This window comes from Misgurnus anguillicaudatus, chromosome 20 (assembly GCF_027580225.2).
Source record: "Misgurnus anguillicaudatus chromosome 20, ASM2758022v2, whole genome shotgun sequence".
Lineage (NCBI taxonomy): Eukaryota > Metazoa > Chordata > Actinopteri > Cypriniformes > Cobitidae > Misgurnus > Misgurnus anguillicaudatus.
Genome location: NC_073356.2, coordinates 14,775,246 through 14,798,406, shown reverse-complemented (window position 1 = coordinate 14,798,406; position 23,161 = coordinate 14,775,246). Strand labels below are relative to the sequence as shown.

Sequence of the window (23,161 nt, the reverse complement as noted above, 5' to 3'; positions counted from 1 at the left end):
TACAATCAGTAAGAATCCAACTACTAACATGGCCTAAACCAAAGAGCTGTCCAAGACACAAGAGACAAAATTGTACACCTCCACAAGGCTGGAAAGGGCTACGGGGAAATTGCAAAGCAGCTTGGTGAAAAAAGGTCCACTGTTGGAGCAATTATTAGAAAATGGAAGAAGCTAAACATGACTGTCTATCTCCCTCGGACTGGGGTGAGTCATGGTTTGAAATCATGCATGGCACGGAAGGTTCCCCTGCTTAAACCAGCACATGTCCAGGCCCGTCTTAAGTTTGCCAATGACCATTTGGATGATCCAGAGGAGTCATAGGAGAAAGTCATGTGGTCAGATGAGACCAAAATAGAACCATCATCCCAAGAACACCATCCCTAATCTGAAGCATGAGGGTGGTAGCATCATGTTTGGGGGTATTTTTCTGCACACGTGACAGGGCGATTGCACTGTACTAAGGAGAGGATGACCGGGGCCATGTATTGCGAGATTTTGGGGAACAAACTTTCCTCAGTTAGAGCATTGAAGATGGGTCAAGGCTGGGTCTTCCAACATGACAATGACCCGAAGCACACAGCCAGGATAACCAAGCAGTGGCTCTGTAAGAAGCATATCAAGGTTTTGGCGTGGCCCAGCCAGTCTTCAGACCTAAACCCAATAGAGAATCTTTGGAGCGGGTTCAAACTCTGTGTTTCTCAGCGACAGGCCTGAAACCTGACTGATCTAGAGAAGATTTGTGTGGAGGAGTGGGCCAAAATCCCTCCTGCAGTGTGTGCAAACCTGCTAAAAAGCTACAGGAAACGTTTGACCTCTGTAATTGCAAACAAAGGGACTAAATATTAACGTTGACTTTCTCAGGTGTTCAAATACTTGTGATTTCTGGATTTTTTTTATAGATTATGTCTCTCACAGTGGACATGCACCTACGATGACAATTTCAGACCCCTTCATTATTTTTAAGTGGGAGAACTTGCAAAATAGCAGGGTGTTCAAATACTTATTTTCCTCACTGTACATGTGAAACATTATCAGGGAACACAATATGTTTCAGACATAGTAGGATACATGTATATATTACCAAAACGAATAAATATTAAACAACAAATATCAGAATGGTTTAGTTTAAAAAGGGTTTATTTTATCTACTACTGTAAATGTACATACAGTACATTGTGTACATACAGTACATTCATTTTAGTATGCAGCATGAAAAGGAAATGCATGCAAATGTGTTAATTCAACGAGTAAAACTGTATATGATAAAATCATCCCAAATAGACCACAAAGCACGTTGTGTGGTTGTACTGTATGAACAAAGTCTTTAACACTTAATGTGCGAGAAATTGTTGTGACATGCAAACTTGTTCAGCACAGAATTTATTAAACAATTTGCAGATCTTTGCTGCTAAACTGTTGCTAATAATGCAAATTAAAACAGGTAGTGCAAGAAAAACAGTCAATCTTTCAATCTACCATAAACATGAAACGGACTATTAAAATGTGTCTGGATGTCTCATAGCCTACAGGAATTGCAAAGTAGAATTCATCATTAAAGGAAATGCATGCAAATTGACATGTGTGTTGATGAGCTTAAAACGTTGTGGTTTAGATACATGGTAGTGTTGTGACTTACAATTACTTTATTAATAAGAAGCAGTCTTATAAAGCACAGTTTCTAATGCAGATAACAAATTAAATTAAATTAATCAAACAAACAAACAGGACAGCTGTGTAAATTTTAATGTGAATTTTATTACACAATTATTCAAGGTTTTAATGATTTTTTTTGGCCAAAAACTACAAATACAAAATATAAATAAATGTTTTGCTGTTTATTTTTCCTCCACAACCAATCAATTCATATCTGTTTTTTGAGATACATGCTTTGGACGACTATGGCATGTTTTGGCAATTACATCACAAGTGTCATAACATAGAAAATAACATTGATCGTATAATCTTTACACAGCGATACAAAGTACAAAACACTCGAATCATGTTCAATGTACTTGTGTGGGAAACAAATTCCATTCCAGTTAACTCGTCTGTACATTAAGATTATCTTGATACAAAAATGACACAGTTGGAAGAGAGATGCTTGCTGTAATGGCTCATGTACAGACATGATACATACAAAGTGTATATATGGCAACAATGTAATTGGAATGGTTAGTGTTTTGTCGAGAGATGAGTGGTTTTGTGTAAAGCAGAGATGCAGAGAGACCAGGTCTTAGTGGCAGCTGAGGTTAAAGCCAGCAGCTCATAGTAATAGGCAGGTGCATTTGGACAACTTCTCATTGCTGAGAAGACCATGCTGGGTGGTGGCCAAATTCTGAATCAGGCTCCAGAAGTTTTTGAAGCTGACGCCTTCCCCATCTTTCACACCCATCTGCTTCAGCACTTCTCCAAAATTATCAGACTAAAGTCAAGAAGAGAGAGAATTGGTGTTAGCATTAAACCAATATATAAGGTCACATTTCCTTTTGAATTTCAATACCAGCACTCTGTCGCCCTTATGTGGCCATTTGTTGCAAAGACGTCTGTATTTTCAGATGTCTAAAAATGATTTGTTTTGTTTTTTACTTTAATAATCAAAAATATATTATAAAATGCAGTGAGTAAAGTAAACATTGAACTCTTTATTATACGTTGTAATAATTTCAAACCTTTAACAACCATTTACGAGTTTGCATTAATATGTAATCCATAGGGTAATATTAGGGACGGGCTCCGAGCTCTAAATTTTAGCCTGAACCAAGAGTACGCCCCACTCTTGAACTGGGATAGATGTACTAGTTGAAAGTGAGGCGTTGCGTTGGAGGAGGGATGCTGCAAAAAACTGCCATGGAACAGAGGTAAGGAATGGCTATATATAAATCTGTCTGTCTGTCTGTCTGTCTGTCTGTCTGTCTGTCTATCTATCTATCTATCTATCTATCTATCTATCTATCTATCTATCTATCTATCTATCTATCTTCGTGTTGATTGGTTGGATTACATGACCATGCTCCTTCCGACCTTAGTTAAATAAACTTAATTTATATTACAAACAATATTATACAAATGAGATACTGAGTTACTACACTATTTGTAATAGTTGGATGAATCCTTTACAATAAAATATTGTCTCTAAATGATAAAATTATTACTGTTACTATTTTTCTCTTTTGCCACAAACATGTCACTACATGAATGATAAGCGGATGCATTTTAATATTAAAGAACAGGTTCAGTGAAGTACTCATATGTTACTGTCCATAAACTTTGTAGCATTTGCTCTTCATTCAACTAGAAGAAATTAAAAACCTTGTCAGAAGATTTTCCCTCAAGCTGTGGAAGACCTGCCATAACATGATCTGATACTGACTGTAACTGCGTCAGCCTGTAACTCCTAGAACAACTATTTATCTTTCAGATGAACGGCAGCCAGCCACCATTTTGCTCCCTCAATAGAGCCACACCCGGTGTCTTTTTCTGGCCTAACCTGAGTTCAAACTGTGTAATCAGACCACGCCTACATTTTAGAGCGTACAGTCTGGGAAACGTTCTCGACAATCCTCAATGCTTTCCAACAATTCATAACGTATAAGTATACAGAAAAATGACAAATAATTGTTTCGAGTCAATGTTGGGAAATATGGCAATGTGTATGTTACCTTGACTAAGGTTGGCATCTGGGTAGACAGGAGATTTTTAAATTCATCTATCTTCAGTGTCGGCTGATTGTCAGGGGATGCACCATGGAAGTTTGTGACCAAAGTGTTAATGGCCTTCTCCAGGTCAGAATACTACAGGAGAGAGAGAGAGAGAGAGAGAGAGAGAGAGAGAGAGAGAGAGAGAGAGAGAGAGAGAGAATATAATAAATACAACAACAAAAAACACGAAAAGAAAAGTGTGTAGATCAAGGTTTCTTTAAGCATTGCTTAAAAAGATTTGTATGTGTCTCTTCTTAAAAAATATTTTAGGAATGTGTGGGAATATGAAGGAAAATTGCTCTTGCGTATCAGCTGATACTAACTAGCAGGATTAGCCAAATACACAAAAACTTCAAAAGAAAGCTGTTGTATTACCCGTTTAAATATATCATACTATAAGGCACAGTCTCTGAGTTTGCTTAAATCATGATGCAACTTCACATATATTTATTAATGCAAAAACCTGCATTGTTTCACACACTAGCCTAAATGATAGGCTAATAAGCTAACAAAACAGATAAAGTAGCACTTATCTATATGTAAGGGTTAGCATCTGGTAATTTCCAAATTAGCATACAAAGAGTTAATGTAAGTTTTTCATAACAAATTGTATAAAGATGAACAGGTCTAATTCCAAAACTGGGAGGTGGCCTTAACACAATCACATACACATTTTGGTCCAGAATCTACTTCAACGTTGTAAAATTTGCGTATTTATGACCTACCCATATTAGGTAACAGTACATTTACTCTGTTAATTGTGGCTATTAAAATTATGACACAATAATCAGGTACATTGTGGCGCAGCGCACACCGATCGGCGTATAACAACAAAATACCGCGAGAGCGTTTCGAAAGCCTTGCTTTCGCAAGACTCTCGCGGTGCTTTGATGTCAAACGTCAATCGGTCTGCGCAGTAACGCATAGGGTCGAACACGCCTTACCTGAAATACCTGCATGTCAAGCTGTCGCGTCCCGCCCTCTCTGCCCATTATTATTTACCCAAGCTGAGCGTTTATGAGGTAACTATTTCCCGCTTTTATTAAGACCAAATGTAAACACGATTACTCATAATGACTGATAAAGTTTGACATACTTATAAAACTCGATGTTAAAACTTTTATCACATGAACACGTTTTAACATTTCCCCAACCCTCGAGGGTGTGAAACTATCTGCGTTGAGGTGGGGTAGCCTATTTGTTTATAACTTAACTTAATCATTTTATTTTGATGTCCACCCCAAGACAATCGTTGCCTTGTGGTCTCTGTCGAAAAGCAGGCACGCAAATATGTTAGTTAGTTTGATTGATTTCTCGTGTTTTCTGCCGCTTTACACAATGGCTGTCTCTCAAAATCTGCGCTTTACTAACGCAGTCAACCAACTGGGTTTTAAACACGCCTGCACAGAGACAAACGGGGATTTTTCATCACGGTAAAATTCTTCACTCATATGGCCTGAATTAACTTAACATTAAACACATTTCTGGGACGAGCGGGTCAACTGTAAAGAATGCGTTTGTTGGGCGTCATGCCGTCAGTGGTATTTTAGGGTGTCCGATTGCACGTAAAAATCAGATTAAAAAAAAAATATTACAGAAATAAAAACTAAAAACGAAGTAGAATTATGTTTATTAAAAGCGTTTAGTCACGACTCAAACACAAACTACACAAGTTAAACACGCAGTCGTTTCAGTCAAGTGCGAAAGTTTAATGATTAACCGAAAAGATAAACGCCACACTTCAAGAGAACAACCCGACCAAGAAGCGCAGTTTGCGTAAATCATCCATTGCCACACTGAAATACTCGACATAAGCAATCTCAGAAATAATATAACCACATACCTGCGTCGCCATTTGTCGTGATTTCTTTCCTTCGCGCTAGGTTAACTTTTCTCTTCCCGTCGTGCAGTAATCGTTGCTTTACTCTCTCAGCGTCCCATCGCTTCTGTCACATCTTGGCTGACATCCTGAATCCTCCCACTCGGTGAAAAAAACACGAACCCACCTTCCGTGTCAGTGACTGCTATGGGAAAACATTCTCCTGTAACTCGATGCTTCAGGACAGTAAACCTAACGGGGCGGAGACGATCAGGTTTCATACACTGTACAGCTCGCTCTTTTTTCCACTTTCCACATGACACATATTTTGTTGATGGGTGAAGCTTTTGGAAATCACTGACTTGTTGCTTTGGGAACTTCTTTGGGAATAGAATCTCACATCTGGAAGTTCTCAGTATAAAGCTGTTGCACATTTCTTTACGCAACAAATGGCTTCATGTTCAAAATGGCTTTCGGTGAGACTGCATTGAGGCTGACTGTTTGTTTCAAAGTTTAAAGCTCTCACCAGCATCTCACATTAAGCTCAAACTTGCCCAGATGAAATCAAACTTTCATTTCTGAAAGAAAAATTTGGAAAACCATTGAGACGAAGTGAGAGCAACATTTAAGCTACTATTTTGATGGTAGCACATAGGGCCACAGTGTTATTGTTAATCATTTCAATGTGTGGTGACACGTTTCTTTTACAGCGAGTTGATAACGTACGTAGGAGTATTTTGCAGGCAGCTTTCAGAACTACAGTGGGATTCCCAGTGTGTAAGGTGTGTCCCTGTCCAGATCAAAATTCACTGACTTTGGCTGTTTTCCTGTACTTGATTTCAGAAGAGTTCTGGAACTGCGCAGGCAAAGACATGCTCAGCTTTTTGGGCGGGTGCACTGACAGTATGGGGCATGACACACCTTTGAGCATTACAGGAATGATTAACAAGTGCAGAATATAAGACTGCAACTCACAGGTAGGTATAAACAAACATTTACACATGAATACACCAAGTATGAATTAGTCAGCCCAGTATCCTTATCTCTGTACAGTTACACCACACTTCTAGCAAGTTTGCACAGGTTAATTTATATCCAATGGACTTTTTAGAGGTGACTGATTTATGAATGAAGCACCACACATACACACACCTTTAAATTATTTTAGTTAGGATCTTATAAACAACGGTTTTCATACTAAAATGATATAGTTATTTACAAAAGATTGAATTACATTGATTCACGAGCCCTTTAAAAACAGGGACTATATTTTTACAATTCTTTTGTGTGGACATACAACTATCGCCAAATCTACACACACACACAAAATATTCATATCTTTGATTGTTCCGTCCTAGGTGTTCAGAGATTTCCTCAAACACACCCATCCTATACACATATTCAGGCTAATGTACATATGAATACAAAGGTCTTTTGTGTCTGTCTTAGTCATTGTGTTTGTGGATTTTGATTCTGATTCACTTCACTTCTTTATTGTAAATATATAGCTGCGTTTATTTAAAAATATATATGGGTGATTCTCACGAAAACTTGGTTTTTAACATGTCAAGCATGAAAATGTAAAAATTGCTTAAATTTACTTTTTTTTCCCACCAGACATTGAAAAACAAAGTCTGGAGTAAATGGGAACATTAATTTAAAAACTTTTACTTATCATTTAACACTTTTTGTAACATAATTTAAAAAATTAGTCCTAAAAAGTCTCATTACCGCAACAGTCAGAAAACATCAACACTGACATATTTTCAAAATGACATGACAAACCTGAAAGAACATAATTTGGAGATTCTGCACATGCATTTAAAATCAAAGTATTATGCTTCTATTAATTAAATTAACATTTAATAAGCATCTGTTGCGGTAATGATAATCAAAATGTCGTGTAAGCATTCTGACAAGACAATATTTCAAATTAACTGTAAAAAAATGATCTTACCTGGTAGCCATCTTGAAGTAACTGGTCCATGTGCTTGGTCACTCAAAATCAAACTTTATTAAAATTCTGTATGTGTGCTTAAACTGTTCTCAAAAAGTGTTGCGGAGGATGAGAACATCAGGCATGGACACATCATTTTCCTAATTTTTCTTTATTATTATTATACATGAATATTCAGTAAATATTCTAAAGTAGTCTAGCAAAACATCAATTTATTTTTTTTCTTAATATTTTTGTGTTAATTTGATTAAATTACAACATAACGCATGTTCAAACACAGCCGGACACATTGCGGTAATGAGAATTTCAGCAGAAAATGAGATAAAATTTACAATTATAAATTCTTATGTTGAAATCACACATTGTGCAAGGTAGAACACAGTATTGTGTTAATTCTGATGCTTTTTAATGTTACTATATTACACATTTTAAAGCTAAAGTCATTAGTGCCGTGGTGTTTCAATGGTTTCGTGAGAATCACCCACATATATATATATATATATATATATATATATATATATATATATATATAAGTAGAGGATTGGTCCTAGCCTGAGGTGAAATTCAAATACACATCTCTTTTTCATTAGTTACAAATTGCATATTGTATGTTAGGAATGTTTGAGTATTGTTAACAACACTTATGTCTTATAGCACTTTGGTCAATATGAGTCAGACTTCTCTTAGCAGAAGTGAGTTTTCACTCAATGCATTTCTACATTCTTCACATACCACACAGTTTATTGGATGGCAGACTGCTGATTTACCTGCACTCCACTTAAAATCTAACGTTCTCATGATGAGAACAAATGTGCTTTGTACCTGCAGACTCGTGTTCACACTTGTATGGTTGTGAAGCGTAGATTACACATGCTCTCACAGATAAGTCAGAGTTGAGCATTGAGTTTGTATGTACTCACGCTTGTGTCATCATTTATAACAGAGCTTCAAAGTGCTGCGGGTGCCGTGCATAACTGGCAAACTAAACAGCCAGATTTTTAAAACATATATATATGTTCTTAATCTTATATATGTCCATTAATGGATATGGGCTATTTCTAGGATTTGAAAACAGATGCTAAGTTGAACTGTGCATGATAGTCCATTATTCTTAGTTCTTGCATGTTTTTACATATTTTGTAAAATTTTTATTTAAAAAATGGATGCTTTCTGCAGCCTAATAAGAGTGTATCATTATTATTTATCAGGGTGTCTATGCATTCTGGCTCGCTGAAATCACTATTTGAATACAGTTTCAGGACAATTAAGTTACCTTCCTTTATGTTATACCATGTACCATGTTGTTTTGATTCGTCATTGCCTCTTAAAGGAATAGTCTACTCATTTTCAATATTAAAATATGTTATTACCGTAACTAAGAATTGTTGATACATCCCTCTATCATCTGTGTGCGTGCACGTAAGCGCTGGAGCGCTTACGACGCTTCGATAGCATTTAGCTTAGCCCCATTCATTCAATGGTACCATTTAGAGATAAAGTTAGAAGTGACCAAACACATCAACGTTTTTCCTATTTAAGACGAGTAGTTATACGAGCAAGTTTGGTGGTACAAAATAAAACTAAGCGCTTTTCTAAGCGGATTTAAAAGAGGAACTATATTTTATGGCGTAATAGCACTTTTGGGAGTATTTCGACTCTTTTAAATCCGTTTAGAAAAGCGCTACGTTTTATTTTGTACCACCAAACTTGCTCGTATAACTACTCGTCTTAAATAGGAAAAACGTTGATGTGTTTGGTCACTTCTAACTGTATCTCTAAATGGTACCATTGAATGAATGGGGCTAAGCTAAATGCTATCGAAGCTTCGCAGCGCGCTCCAGCGCTTACGTGCACGCACACAGATGATAGAGGGATGTATCAACAATTCTTAGTTAAGGTAATAACATATTTTAATATTGAAAATGAGTAGACTATCCCTTTAAGCCCTTTTCAGACAGACATTCTGGAAAATACACGGAAAATGCATCCTGGATTTTTCCTGGGATCGTTTCATTTTTTATTAATTCACACTGCCAATGATTTGCCGGCATTTACAAGGTCCCGGAAAGACACGTAACCTGTTTAAAGTCCTGCACTTCTTCTATGCAGCGTCTGAATTTGCATATTATTTATTATTTATCTCTCCAGAAACCACTCGAGTGCATTTTTGTTTAGGATAAGACTATAAAGGAGCGCGTGACGTGCCGTTCTATGCTGGTAAATGATCTTAGCTTCAGAGTGGATATTTGACGAGCTCCCTGATCTCTGCTTTAATACAGTTTTCAGACATTTCTCATCGTGATTGTTTATATGCATTTAAAACCCGCGTTTTGAGGAGCTGAACGATATTGTTGGGATGACGCACGGGCATTTTTGTTTATTATAAGCTCAAATGAGCACGTGACGCAATATTATTTTATGCTCCGCCTCAGCGCAGTAAGTGACGAGCTAACTTACCTGATATCTGCTTCAGTCCAGTTTGCTGACATTTCTCGTCGTGAATGTTCATCTGCATGTAAATCCTTAATTTTAAAGAGTTGAACCAACTTCATGTTGCCATGACACGTGCTACGGCACACGCGTCATTTATGCGTCTCATTTATCATTTCCTGATAACTGCTTCAATCTCGTTTGCGACATTTCTCATTGTGAATATATATGTAAATCTCTCGTTTTAAAGAGCTGAACCATTACTTTTGTTGTGATGACGCACGCATCCTCACTACGAGACGCCCATTACGGCATTGTTTCGGCTTCTTGTTCAAACAGAGGGTTTTCCGTGTATCTTACTAGGTCCTCCTTCCGGCAACAATCCCAGAAGATTTATGGGACGTGTTTGCTTTCACACAGAAGCTTGTCTGGCAATTTTCTGGGACCAAAGCTCTGTGTGAATGGGGTGTTATTGAACTGTCCATGGTTTACTGCACTGACTCCTTTTTTCAAATGCGTGTTGTGCTCAACTCCTGAAAATTTTGGGATAGGCTGGAAACAGTGATGTGGAGTGTCTCTAAGGGGAAATTAAACAGCAATACCGCAGTACTAAGTTGAAACAAGAAACATTTACTTAATACACATCACATTTCAGCTTAACTCCTGGGTAGATCCAGGCGAAAAACTTAACTTAAAGGGATAGATCACCTAAAAATTAAAAGTTTGTCATCATTACTCAGTCTTATGTTGATACAAACCTGTATAAATATCTTTGTTCTAATGAACACGGAGGAAGATATTTTGAGTAAGGTTTTTAATTAAATAATTCAGAGACCCCATTAACTTCCATAGTATTCTTTAATCCTACTATGGAAGTCAACGGGGGCCTCTGATCAGTCAATGGGGCATAACTTAAAAATTACTTCCTTTGTGTTCATCAGAACAAAAAAAGTATACAGGTATGAAACTACATTCGAGGGAGTAAACAAGACAGAGTTTTTATTTTTAGGTGCACTATCCTTTTAAAATTAGCTCTGTCGCAACTCACCTGATATGAACTTAAGCTACTTTTGTGGCTTCATAAAGTGCTTTCTCAAAAGGTCCAGAAAAAGTCGTGTCACACCCACTAGCAACATAATGCCAAGATCCCATCAAGTTTTTCATTCAGACGTGTTAAATGTCAATACAGGAGACATGATTAATTTCTAACATTGAATTATTTACCAGGGAGCCCCACCTTCTTGAAACAAGTGTTGCAGTACCTCCCTCGTTCCCCATTTTCGTTCTCTTTGAAGGTCTGGAGGCTTTTTCTCATCAGAGTGTAAAACTAGGAGTGGTCCCTAAACCATTCACTGGTAGGCTATCAGGTTCGTCAACAAATAAAGCTACTTTTCATTTTTGAGAATAAAGTACAGTATCCGCCAATAAGGGAGTGCATTCAACGGAAGCCTTTAAAACATTATTAATGGATAAGGTTTGCTTCCTCCTCTCTTTGTCCCTGAAAAGATTTGAATACTGTTATCCAGCCCAAGGAAGCAAAGGGGTTTTCTGTTAAATTCTGTATTTGGAGACCCAAAGTCAGGTTGCAGTGTACTGTTATACAATGGGAGCAGTTCGTCAATATAAGCTCTGAATTCGTCAATGTTTGCTTTACAGTAGAGAGGAAGGTCGCTTTGACGTACAGGTTTTCTACTGGTCACATATCTCCATGAATTCGCAGGTCAGAGTTCACCAGCTTTGGTACGACTTTAACATTTGGCACAAGTGTGCACTGCTGACCCATTCGCATGCGTATAAATGGAAGTCAATGGAGCGAAAGTGTAGTGTGACCGCCCCTTTATACAGGGCTTGACAATATGGATAGCCTGATAAGCAGTGGCCAGCATGAATGATGCTTGGGCCAGTTGACAGAATTGTCATTTGCCTGAACAGGCCAGTGTGGCACAGTCACAAAAGTTTATCATTTGCACATGTTTTGAGGCTGTGTCAATTTAAATATTTAAGACAACCTAAAGATATCTCAATGCGTACTCAGGCTGTTTGAGATGTTTTGGGTGTGCGCATCTAAAGCCGCATCTCAAGGCTTGCGACAGAGCTCAAATATGTAGAAATGATTCAGACAGTGTGCAAATACTAAGTTCACGTTTTCATGTGCTTGAACAGACATGTTTACAAAAACTTCTCTCAAAGTTTTTATTTATTAAGGTATGGTTTAAAAACAATAAATAAATAATAATAAGTAAAATATACTATAATAAAAATAAAATTATAATCAGCCTATTTTAGATCTTTTTTGTGGTCGGGTCAGAGAAAATTTTGTCAGGGCAGGTAAAAATGTAAGACACTAAAAAATTATTATCCACCTTATTTTTAACGTAAATTGTGCTGCCATCTTTAAGGTTTTTTTTTTGTGTCAGACTTTCTGTGAGCTACTAAAGCTAATGGTATTCATATTGCGAGGGATACGAATGTGCCATTTTGACTACCTTTTTCATGTTTATTATAAACTCCAGAAAGACGGCATATTTCGTGCAGTTAGGGGCTGCCATAATAGCTACAAATTCAGTAAATCTCTACAAAACATTTGTTTGAACCATAATCCACAAGAGCTGAATGTGTATGTGGCTCACGTGCACCCATGATCTGTATATCCACACATCCATCCTGTAAAACCTTTCATAGACACTGCCAGTGAACAATAAATACAATAATTGTTTAAAACAAATAATATTATGCTGATAATAATATGCTGATTTACCTGATTTATTTATTCTGCTATATATATTATTACAAAAATGCGATAACAGTACAGAATATATAAGACATACATTGCTTATTTGTTAATGTTTATAATAGTTCGTAATTAGTTAGTGAGTACTTCTGTTATATGTATTAAAAATTGCTGTTAAAAAACCCTCACACCAGAGGGATAGTCGTGACATTTTAAACCACCTGAAAAGTTTAAAAACACAAATTTTTGGTATATTCCATGTACAAACACTCACCTGATTTTCCCATTGTAAAGACACTGTTATGTCTCTGAAGTTGCGCATTGAAGAGCTGTCACCCGCAAGCAAACAACACGAAATGATTGATTAAAACGGACATCTCGCAGAAAGAAGGGAAATACGTCACATCACTTTTGAAAATAAGGTAGCACCTTATAGAAATTGCCGCCTTTTTAATTATCTTTTTATTTTAATATTGCATATATTTTAAATCTCTTTTAATGTAACTTATATACCTTTATTACACGGCTCTCTGGAATGCTTGATTCTGATTGGTCAGTTGAGACATTTGCAGGTTCGTTCTTTTCAAATAATAACCGCTCCAAAGTAATAACGCATAGCTGGCGCTACTTGTATGTTTTAAATCCCTCCGCGCCAACAAAGATTACTGTTTGGCGCCATCTTGTGACAAACACTGGACAACCACAATTAAGAATGGAACATTTTGACATTCATTTTAACATGTACAGAAAAAACAAAACATTTAAACAGTGGATAGAAGAACGAACAACGACAAGACACAGAGAGCTTACTGAGACTGAACTTGACAAAATAGAGCATGACAGCAAAGTTTCGCGGAAGGATAAAAATGTTAATTTAAAACAAATATGCCAATAAAATGTTTCAAATTCATATTCATGTCCAGTTTTTCTTATGTGACAAGTAGCCGTGTAATAAGCGGGATAATGTAGAGGCAGCCGGTAGTTATCAGGAAATAAGCCCCTTCAGTGTGATACAAGACCCTCCGCTTCGCGTCACACTTAATGTTTTTTCTTTCTTTTAAATTGTTGTTTAAGCCGTATTGCAACAGCTCATTGTCCAAAGCGCCTTTAAAAAAATCAATTTAAATTGCTCATGCCCAGAATGCTGTTTTTCCAAAGACTGATCTCAGTGACAGAAACACAGAAAATTCCTGAGGTTCATCTGTTAAGGCCCTGCCTATTGAAATCATTCCATGTTTCAGACAGGGAGAAGTCTTTCTAGTGTTGAAACATTTCATGCAGTTTCTGCAAAACCACAACGCTCAGTGCAATATTGCTGGTGTACATAAAAAGTCATTTAGGAACTTGCTGTCCTCGGCTTCACAACCAAGCATGGAAATTCATTGTGTGGGGTGGGAACCATTTCCCTTCATCGGGTCCCGTGTGTAATGAATGCTACTTGCTGTCCAAAGGGAAACTTCTGTGTGTAAAGTGGAAGCTTCACATTCAGGTTTATCTATAGGTGACTTACAGTGCATTCATAGTTTATCCGTGTGTATGGGGATTGAACCCATGACTTTTGTGCTTGCTCTGCCAGTTCTTATATAATCACCTCTTGCACATATGATAGTTGTAATGCACAAATAATACACAGGTCTAAATGAGCTCTTCTTTGTGAATCATGGATTTGGGTCTGCATTCTCTAGGCAGTTAACAGGTCTGCTTCAGGCAGCATGTATGCAAAACGTGAGTTGGCTAAAATCCATAGTGAAATACTGAGAGAATATAAAAAAGACAACTTTTGGTTACTCATGTAACCCCGGCTTTCTGGTAACAGTAGTTTAGCATTTCAACACACTTTCCTTGGAGCAGAAGAAGAGATGTGCTGAAGGAACATACCAAGGAGGTGGGGCTGCAGTCTTTTTATAATTGGCACTCCCACTCTCTAAAAAGTATTTGGGTAAAATTTGGACAGATTTACACCCAATATTTCACCCAAACAACCCAGCAATGTTTTGTGTGTGTGTAAAACAGTTCCCTTAGTAAGATACCTTATTACTTTTTCAGAGTACCCAGTTGCTACATGCAGGGTTCCCACGGGTCCTTGAAATCCTTAAAGTTTGTAAATCTGGGGGAAAAAATTTAAGGCCCTGGGAAGTTTTTGAAAATATACATACATAGATACTAGGGATGCATATCAATTAATCGCGATTAATCTATAGCAGAATAAAGGTTTTTGTTTACATCATATATGTGTGTGAACTGTGTATAATAATTATGTATATATAAATATGCACACATGCATGTATAATTTTAAGAAAAAAATATATTTATATACTAAGTATTTATATTTATATATAATATAAATTATACATAAATATACAAATGTATATACATATGTAAACATTGCTTAAATATATACATGCATGTGTGTGCATTTAACTATACAAAGTTATTATACACAGTACACACACATATATGATGTAAACAAAAACTTTTATTCTGCTATAGATTAATCGCGATTAATTGATATGCATCCCTAATAGATACAGGTCATTGAAAGTGCTTGAATCTATTTTATGCAAGAAGTTTTCTGGAAAAAAAATCCATATTATTCCCTGTGTAGTGTAGGATAATATCATAAAAATTCTAGACTTTTTAAGCACACGTGCTTAACTGTTCGCTTTAAATGCTTATATTTTCTGTATGCGAATGTTGATTCATACCAAAATGCTTTTTTGCATAGTTGTGTTTGACAAATGAAAACGTCTATGGTTACGTATGTAACTGTTGTTTCCTGCACTCTTAAAATGAATGTGTTAAATTAACACATCTTGTGTCTGGTTGGGGACGGCACATCTGGTGTGTTGTCCTTAATTTGGCACATCTCTGTGTTATTTTTGGAACGGCACACTTTGTGTTGTTTTGGCACATCTTGTGTTGTCCCTTTTATTTTTTATGAACTTAAATGACACTTAATGTGTTAAAAACAACACAATGTGTTAAATAGTTTAACACAAAGCAATGTGTTAAAATTAACACATCCAGGGTGTGTTAATTTTAACACATTGCTTTGTGTTAAACTATTTAACACATTATGTGTTAATTTTAACACATTATGTGTCATTTCGTGCTGATTTAGAGTTCATATAAATAAATGGGACAACGCAAGATGTGTTAAAACAACACAAAGTGTGTTGTTCTAAAAATAACACAGAGATGTGTTAAATTAAGGACAACACACTAGGTGTGTTGTCCTTAACTAGACACAAGATGTGTTAATTTAACACATTCATTTTAAGAGTGTGAGAAGGGAACGAGACGCTGCATCTCATTTGCCATACTTCCTGCAACCCTGTAACATCGTCTTTGGCAATATTTCAGATAGCAATATACTTCCTGGCTCCCGCATCACCCTGTCTTTGTCATTAAGCCTCACCATTGGTTGAATATGATATACACATTCAGACGCACTTACCCCTGGAGGCGTCCCCAAAGTGTCACCGCAGTGACACAGCACATGTTCCCTCGAAAGGGAACTGTAATAATGTAGCCTCAAAGGTAACATGATGTAACATTGCTCTCACTTGAAATGTGTCCCACATTTAGTCCTTGAATTTTAGGGTATTGGACCTGGAAAATCCTTGAAAGGTCCTTGAATTTGAAGTTAACTAAGGTGTGGGAACCCTGTACATGAAACGAGTAACCTCAAGATATTTAATATCTTAACAAGTGTAAAAATATGATTGTTAATTTAACAATCATATTTTGAAATCATGAAGTTGAAATCATATTTCAACTTCATGTGCTCCTGTATAGCTTCGTGGTAGAGCATTGCATTAGCATTGCAAAAGGTAATTAGTTCGAACCCAGGGAACACACACATAATAAGAAATGTCTACCTTGTAATAAACTGTAAGTCACTTTGTATTAAAGCATCTGCAAGATGCGTATATGTAAATGTAATGTAATTTATAGCAATATCACACTATTTTCAAGCATCTGCTAAAACCACTGTCCATTTGGCATTATAAATAGACGTTTATATCAGAGTTATGTATGTTGCTACCAAAATAAATCTCGACTGAGTTATTAGGGCCCAGTGTAGAGCAGAGGAAATGTGTCAAATAAATCATAAAATAAATCGCCGCCTCTACTAAACATAAAAGCTACACAAACAAACGCACAACACATGAGCAATGGAGAATATTAATGAAATGGTGTTCTTGATTCTCGGCATGTTGATTTTTTGTGTTAAATAGATAGTTTAGGAACTCGTACAACAAAGCGCAGACAATGACTTCACGTTGTGCTCGATTCTGCAAAAGGGTAAGCTAATTTTGGATTTAGCAATGATGCTGGTAGTGATGATTCTTTCTGACCAATCAGTGATCTGCAGTGTGTACTCATCACTTTTTAGTATCGTAAAGCTTCCTTGAAACCTCAATCAGTGGAAAGAGTGAGCTGTACAGAGCAGCACCGAGCCGTACTATACAGTAGGAAAACGGCATTTGTGTAACGTTTATTTTTAGTGAAAATTCTTGAGTTTTAGCCATTTATCAATGTTTTTAAAAAAAAACTGAATTCATTACTGCAATCTAACTCTATTGTTTTTGTTTGCTTTATTGTTATTATTTGTCTGCGGTGAAAATGTCTCAGTTGGGTGTCAAAGTTATGTTTGGTTTATTTGTTTTCATTCCTGTGTGTTTGTTCTTTGTTTCATTTTCTGTTTAATCTGAATTGCTCTCTGTTAGTTGTCTTAGTTATTGATTAACCCTACCTGCATGTGGTTGTGTTTACTTTGTATATAGGTGTGTTCCACTTAATGTAACACAGCACATTACATTTGGTTAGAGCCACCTGACAATGCAATGCATTCTGTTTAGAAAATGTGTCCAATTTTGCTTGGTGCCTCCACAAAGTACCACGAAAGCAAAACAAGAGCAGCCATTTAGGTCAGGCGCTGTGCATGGTTGCCCCAAATAGGCCGCATATAAGCTTTGAAGACAACACCTTATTCTTATTGGCAGACTCTCTGATTTTAACAATGATATGTGTAGCATGTTTATTCTGACACATTGGTTCTGCTTACTTGCACATAATTAGGATTAGGCATTTTTTGGTATTACCAGGCTGTTTCTATTCATCCAATTTATTAGCAAAGAGGAAAGCAAAATTAAGCATCTGTTAAACACTAGCTGGTAGTAAAGGAAGGCCCAACTTAAAACATATTTGATCTATTTTCATCTTTTTTTCTTCTAAATCTTTGCGTCAGAATCTAAAAATAATATTGTTGGCAGTTTCATTTTAACATTTTTTTCTACCATTTTGAAATTTCTAATAAAAAACTACTTTTTCAAACTACTAGTTTTTGTAAGATTTGCATGAATTTTTGGTATTTAAAATCTAGGTATGTTCACAAGTGTTTAAACTAAATTTTTCTTGAATACTACATCTATGAATTTGATAACAAGCACAGTGTAAGTCTGTAATTTTGTAATGCTTCCGTGTATTGACAAGAAATTTGGGATGCCATTACCTGATGACACATGTTTCGGCACAGTGCCAAGACATAAATATTTAACTTTTAAATACTTACTACTTAAAAAAAATTCTTAAAACCTACTTAAAAATATGAGTCTGGTCTCTTTAGATTTCCTGGGACATTGATATTAATATTGTTATTCAGTTATTAGAGTTATTAATAACCAGTGTTTTTTGGTTGGCCATTTTGGGCATAAGCCATTTTAAATTACTATAGCACAATGCAGTTGATTAAAAATGCAAAGACATACAGTATTTTTACAAAACTTAGTTTGGTTATTCAGCATCATGCCCTGAAGGTAACTGCATTTTTGAAGTCGGTGCCACCTAGTGGTCTAAAGATACAACAAAATAAAAAATATTGCTTTTCTTGGATTATATTTCCTGTTATCATAGTACTGACATAGTTTTGTTTGCATAGGATTGTTGTTTAATTTTGTAAGTATTTAAAGAAACTCAAAAGTTATTAAAAATCTTCTCATATACTACATCAACAGTACCGACAATAAAATCACAACCGGATCATGACTGTGAGGTGTTTCTAGCTCGATTGGTGGATCAGCATTGCGTAAACTAAGCTAGCACAATGATTCGATTGCAGGGAAAAAGCATATGAAGAGTTTTGGTTCCAAAACGAATTTGATTTAACCTTTATAACTAAGAAAAATAAAGCTAAGTACCACAATAAAACACAATAAAAAACATGATAACATAATAATAAACATGTTTTGACAAACATTTTAAAAACAAAGGAATGCTGATTTATAAAAATAAACACCACAGTCTTAAATTATATTTTCATTGTGTCTTTGCTGCGTCTGTGTTGCTTGAGAATTGCGTTCTGTTGCAGCCACACTTGATTCTGAGGAACTACTTTGTTTGGCGGAAGAGCAATATTTGTACTAATATAATTACAACTTATTTGTGTTTCATTTTGTGAAACCCTGCTATGCATATGAAGTAACCATTTTATAAACGCAATAAACCCCCGCGAAGCAGTGGGGTTACAGTGCATTTTATAACAGCTAACACTTCGCTTCGCGTCGTGCCTAACAACGCCCCTTAGCTGTTATAAAATGCACTGGTAACCCCACTGCTTCTTGGGGTTTATTGCTTTATTAATTATTATTAAATATCAGATGAACATAAGATATTAAAACATTAACAAATAAAGTTAAACACTACTTGAGTAAGACTTCATATAGCCCCAAAAAGTCAAAAACATGTGGACAGAATCTCAAATGATGCTCAAAATAATGTGAATGAAGTTGACAAAGAGAAAAGTTAACTGGAGAGATGTGTTACTTTTGGGTATCCTGTGTTTGCTGTAGTGAGTCATTGAATATGTGAGAACAGTGCTGAAAGGAAGACCAGGTTTCTGCTGAACTACAGTAGTTATCAGTGTCGAATGAGTTGTGTGAAAGTGTTAAGATGGGCATCTGGCTGCTGACAGCTTGGTTATCTTTTACTATGGAAACAGGTAAGGAAATGTTCATAGCCATTAGGTTGTTGTACTGTAATTTACTAAATTTAAGTCTCTAGAATTTACTGCAATACAATATTTTTATATTTATGTATGTAAAGCTAACAATCTTTATCCTTATACTTTATCTAAGAAGAACAGACATCACTTTTTTATTTAAAACATTATTTGGCAGTCATTTTTCTACCTTTAGGCTGTTGTTAGGGAGTGACATAAAGTGTTACACATTAGTACAAAAGAATCAACACAACAACATTAATATTTATCTTTCTCTAACAGTGGCAAAGCCATTCATTGTAACTCAGTGGCCAAGAGTGGCCGAGGTGATGGCCGGAGATGATGTTATTTTACATTGTAATATTGTGGAGCTGTACTCGCCGTGTTCTACAGTGGTCTGGCTGAGAGTCGACCCGGAGAAAGCAGCGATCAGTCTTACTGACAGAGTTCAAATTCATCCTAAACACCCATCCAGTGTTTGCACCGCTCTTATTGCTAATTCAACAGTGCATGACTCTGGTATATACTACTGCACAGCTGTGCACGGGCGCTTCGCTCATATTGGCAATGGGTCACGAGTGGTTGTGAAAGGTAAGATCTGATTAAGCTTAAAAAACACATGTGCACTTTCTATTTTTAAATGACATCAGTACATTATTTTGTTCATAGTTTGCATTGCATAGTTATTAAAATGAATGAATGAGAAGCTGTGATTTGTTTCCACCCAGAGAGGAAGATACTAAGCTTAGAAATTATTATTTATTTTTAATTTGCACTAAATACATTTTTTATTTATCTCAATTTTGCACACTTTTCCTATAATGTTTACTATTGTTTTCCATTAGAAACAAATTATTTTCTGTATCTCTTTTCAGAACACATCAGTTTCCCTCTTATCGATATTCTTTCACCACTTATCCAGAACAGTCCTTTTGTTCCTCTTCAGTGTGTTGTGACGGGGGTCGAAGGTTTTCAGGAATATGTGTCCTGGGCTATAGAGGGGAGAAAAGAGAAGGGACAGTCAGTTTGGACACACAGGCAAAATGATGCCGTACAGATCACAAGAAACCAAATCTTCATTACTGATGAAGAGTGGGAACGAAATGTACAATGTGTGTGCAAGGTCAACTTCATGGGACAAAACTATACCAAGACACTTAAGAGACATGGTAATATTTTCTAAAATCTGCTATATATTTATTTAAAAAGCATTCATTTTCTATAATACATGTTTTCCTGTTTTCCTTCCTGAAATGTACTCATTCAAAATTTCTCTTTGCAGATGCATTGAACGGGTGCCGTGCTATAAAATACACATATGTCTCTTTGTGTATCATTTTTGGTCTGTTAACTTTGATAACAGTGATTGCCTATAAAAGGAGGAAACAAACTATACAATGAGTCTATAATCATTTTAATGATTCATATACTTCTCATTTTGGTATTTCATACTGTATTGATTTGGACAAAAATGATGTGTCATTTATAGAGTATTTATTTAATGCCTTTTTTAATGTAACTATATGTTCCTCACAATATATTTGTTTAGAATTTTGATGTATTTGTTGTAAAATGCTTATGTTGATTAAAATTATTAGTATTTTTATCACTGTGTTGTAGTGCAGCATGATCTATTAAACCAAGCTCACAAATAATGTATTGTTTCATCAACTTTTAAATCATTAAAATGTGCGCTTAAAATCAAAAAAGCGGAAATAAATGAACCATAAGCAGTTTTGTATCTATTACACTATAAAAAGTGAAAGTTGGGTTAACTTAAAAAATATGGCTACTTCAAGTACACTGAAAAAAATGATTCATTGAATTTAATCAATTTTTTTGGGGCAAGTGGTTGCAACCAATTGGTTTAAGCTACATTTAAACAAAAAAGATTAGTAAAGTAAAATAAAATATAAAACTTTTGTTTAAATGTAGCTTAAATAAATTGATTGCAACCACTTACCTTAAAAAATTGATTAAATTCAATGAATCATTTCTTTTCAGTGTATTATTTTTTCTCAATTTAAGTGGGAAATTAGATTATTGGGTGTTACCAATTGAAATAAAAAAATCCACTTTTTTCAGTGATGATATTAATAGTAACTATATAATTGATATCATTCATTTTTAAGCCATATTGTTGGCCAAGGAATTAGGAACCTATCTGGAGCAGTTAACATAGATATTGTGCTTTGTGAATCTTTTGTCATTTGTGGGAGGGTCACAAAAAGGAAGTGATTTTTTTCTCTTCTTGATGCAGAATGTTACCTTGTCCTCTTTGTGGCATGGTTGCATGCAACACAAAAAGTTGATGTGGACTTCACCCTTGTTTGTGTTGATGTCCACACACTGCTTTGTCAGTGGAAAATCTCTAAAAGCCACAGAGGTGAAAAATTTCACACCTCAAAGTTTTAAGTGGAACAGGAGAAATGCTGATGTTATTGAAAAGAAAAAGTTCAGAAGCATGAGACGCTTGTGAAGTTTTGGACCCACAGATAAATGTGTGAGTAGAAACATTTGTCAGAAAAATGCCGCTGTCACTGAGGTAGTAGCCTTTAAAAATGTACATCTAAAGAGTTTATACCTCAGATACATATTAAAGAGTGCATATTAGTGCCTTAAAGATACACACTGGTACCAAATGTTTACATATCAGTACCTAAATGAATCATAAGACCTTTTTTTAAAAGGGTACTGCCCCATAGAAATAATTTACTGTAATCATTTACTGTAATTGACAATTTCTTTTAGATCTAAATTCTGGTGCTTTAAAATGTTTACTTTTACTGTAAAACCATAATAAATATGTATGGGCTCCCCTTCAAACACTGTAAGAAGCTTTCAGAATCATTTTAATAATTTCTTTGTTTGTCTAATGTAATAACAATCACTGGAGTATTTTGGCATAACCTATCAATTTATACAAGGGCTAATGAATATGAATCATAAGAACAATGAACCTGTTAGAGCCATATCCTTGCGGGCAGTTTGCCGACATATTATGCAGTAGTGTTTGGTGACCTGAGTTCAAGATTTTGTTACCACCAAAATCAGTATTGTATCAGGTCAGTATTAAAAAGTTAATTCTTAATTTTACGCAAAATCCGATATCCGCTGTGCTATTCTGTCATATTTTTCCCAAAACGTGATAAACGCCAGTTCTCCTTCTCTGCAGAATGCAATAAATCCACTCAGCAAATCACAGCGCACCATTCTATGCACTGTAAACAACAATGGTGGTGTGTTGAATACACACAGAATCCTAGTTTTCCTTATCTACTTTGTACTTCGTGATCAACAAACAAAAACAAAATAATACTTTGATGGCATTGATAAACCTGTGGTGGTTTTCTGTGGCGGGGAAGAAACGTACGCCGACGCTTCTGTCATGCTAACACATTGACCCCAGGGCATCTTATGAAAAACTTTACATTATTTTACTCAAAGTCAACGAAAATCGAGCAGGACCAAAACATTTTACAGCTGATCGCCGTCAAAAAAGTTCAGTGACAATGTCCCAAGG

At 35.8% G+C, this 23,161-nt stretch overlaps 2 protein-coding genes across 6 annotated transcripts in view; one reads left to right on the top strand and one right to left on the bottom strand.

The window, feature by feature from the left end:
- Nucleotides 1–21,241, top strand: part of LOC129454437 (uncharacterized) — an 86,269-nt gene extending 65,028 nt beyond the window's left edge. Inside the window, exons 1-6 of one of the 5 annotated variants that reach the window (XM_055218963.2) lie at nt 4,483–4,720; nt 6,361–6,494; nt 19,490–19,638; nt 19,921–20,229; nt 20,514–20,807; nt 20,921–21,241. In XM_055218963.2, the coding sequence (XP_055074938.2) occupies nt 19,590–19,638; nt 19,921–20,229; nt 20,514–20,807; nt 20,921–21,039 (771 nt within the window). In that variant the 5' untranslated portion in view covers nt 4,483–4,720; nt 6,361–6,494; nt 19,490–19,589 and the 3' untranslated portion in view covers nt 21,040–21,241. Of the gene's footprint in view, nt 1–4,482; nt 4,721–5,021; nt 5,132–5,861; nt 5,994–6,360; nt 6,495–19,489; nt 19,639–19,920; nt 20,230–20,513; nt 20,808–20,920 lie in introns of those variants that run through there. The other 4 variants (XM_055218965.2, XM_055218964.2, XM_073858168.1 and 1 more) reach the window with 4 other exon arrangements.
- On the bottom strand, nt 1,736–5,697 carry s100v2 (S100 calcium binding protein V2). Its single transcript, XM_055218969.2, has 3 exons — nt 5,542–5,697; nt 3,660–3,791; nt 1,736–2,422 (listed from the first exon to the last, which is right to left on the bottom strand). Exons 1-3 carry the CDS (start codon nt 5,551–5,553, stop codon nt 2,264–2,266), a joined length of 303 nt encoding a protein of 100 aa, XP_055074944.1. The 5' UTR covers nt 5,554–5,697; the 3' UTR covers nt 1,736–2,263.
- Nucleotides 21,242–23,161: the final 1,920 nt, after the last annotated feature.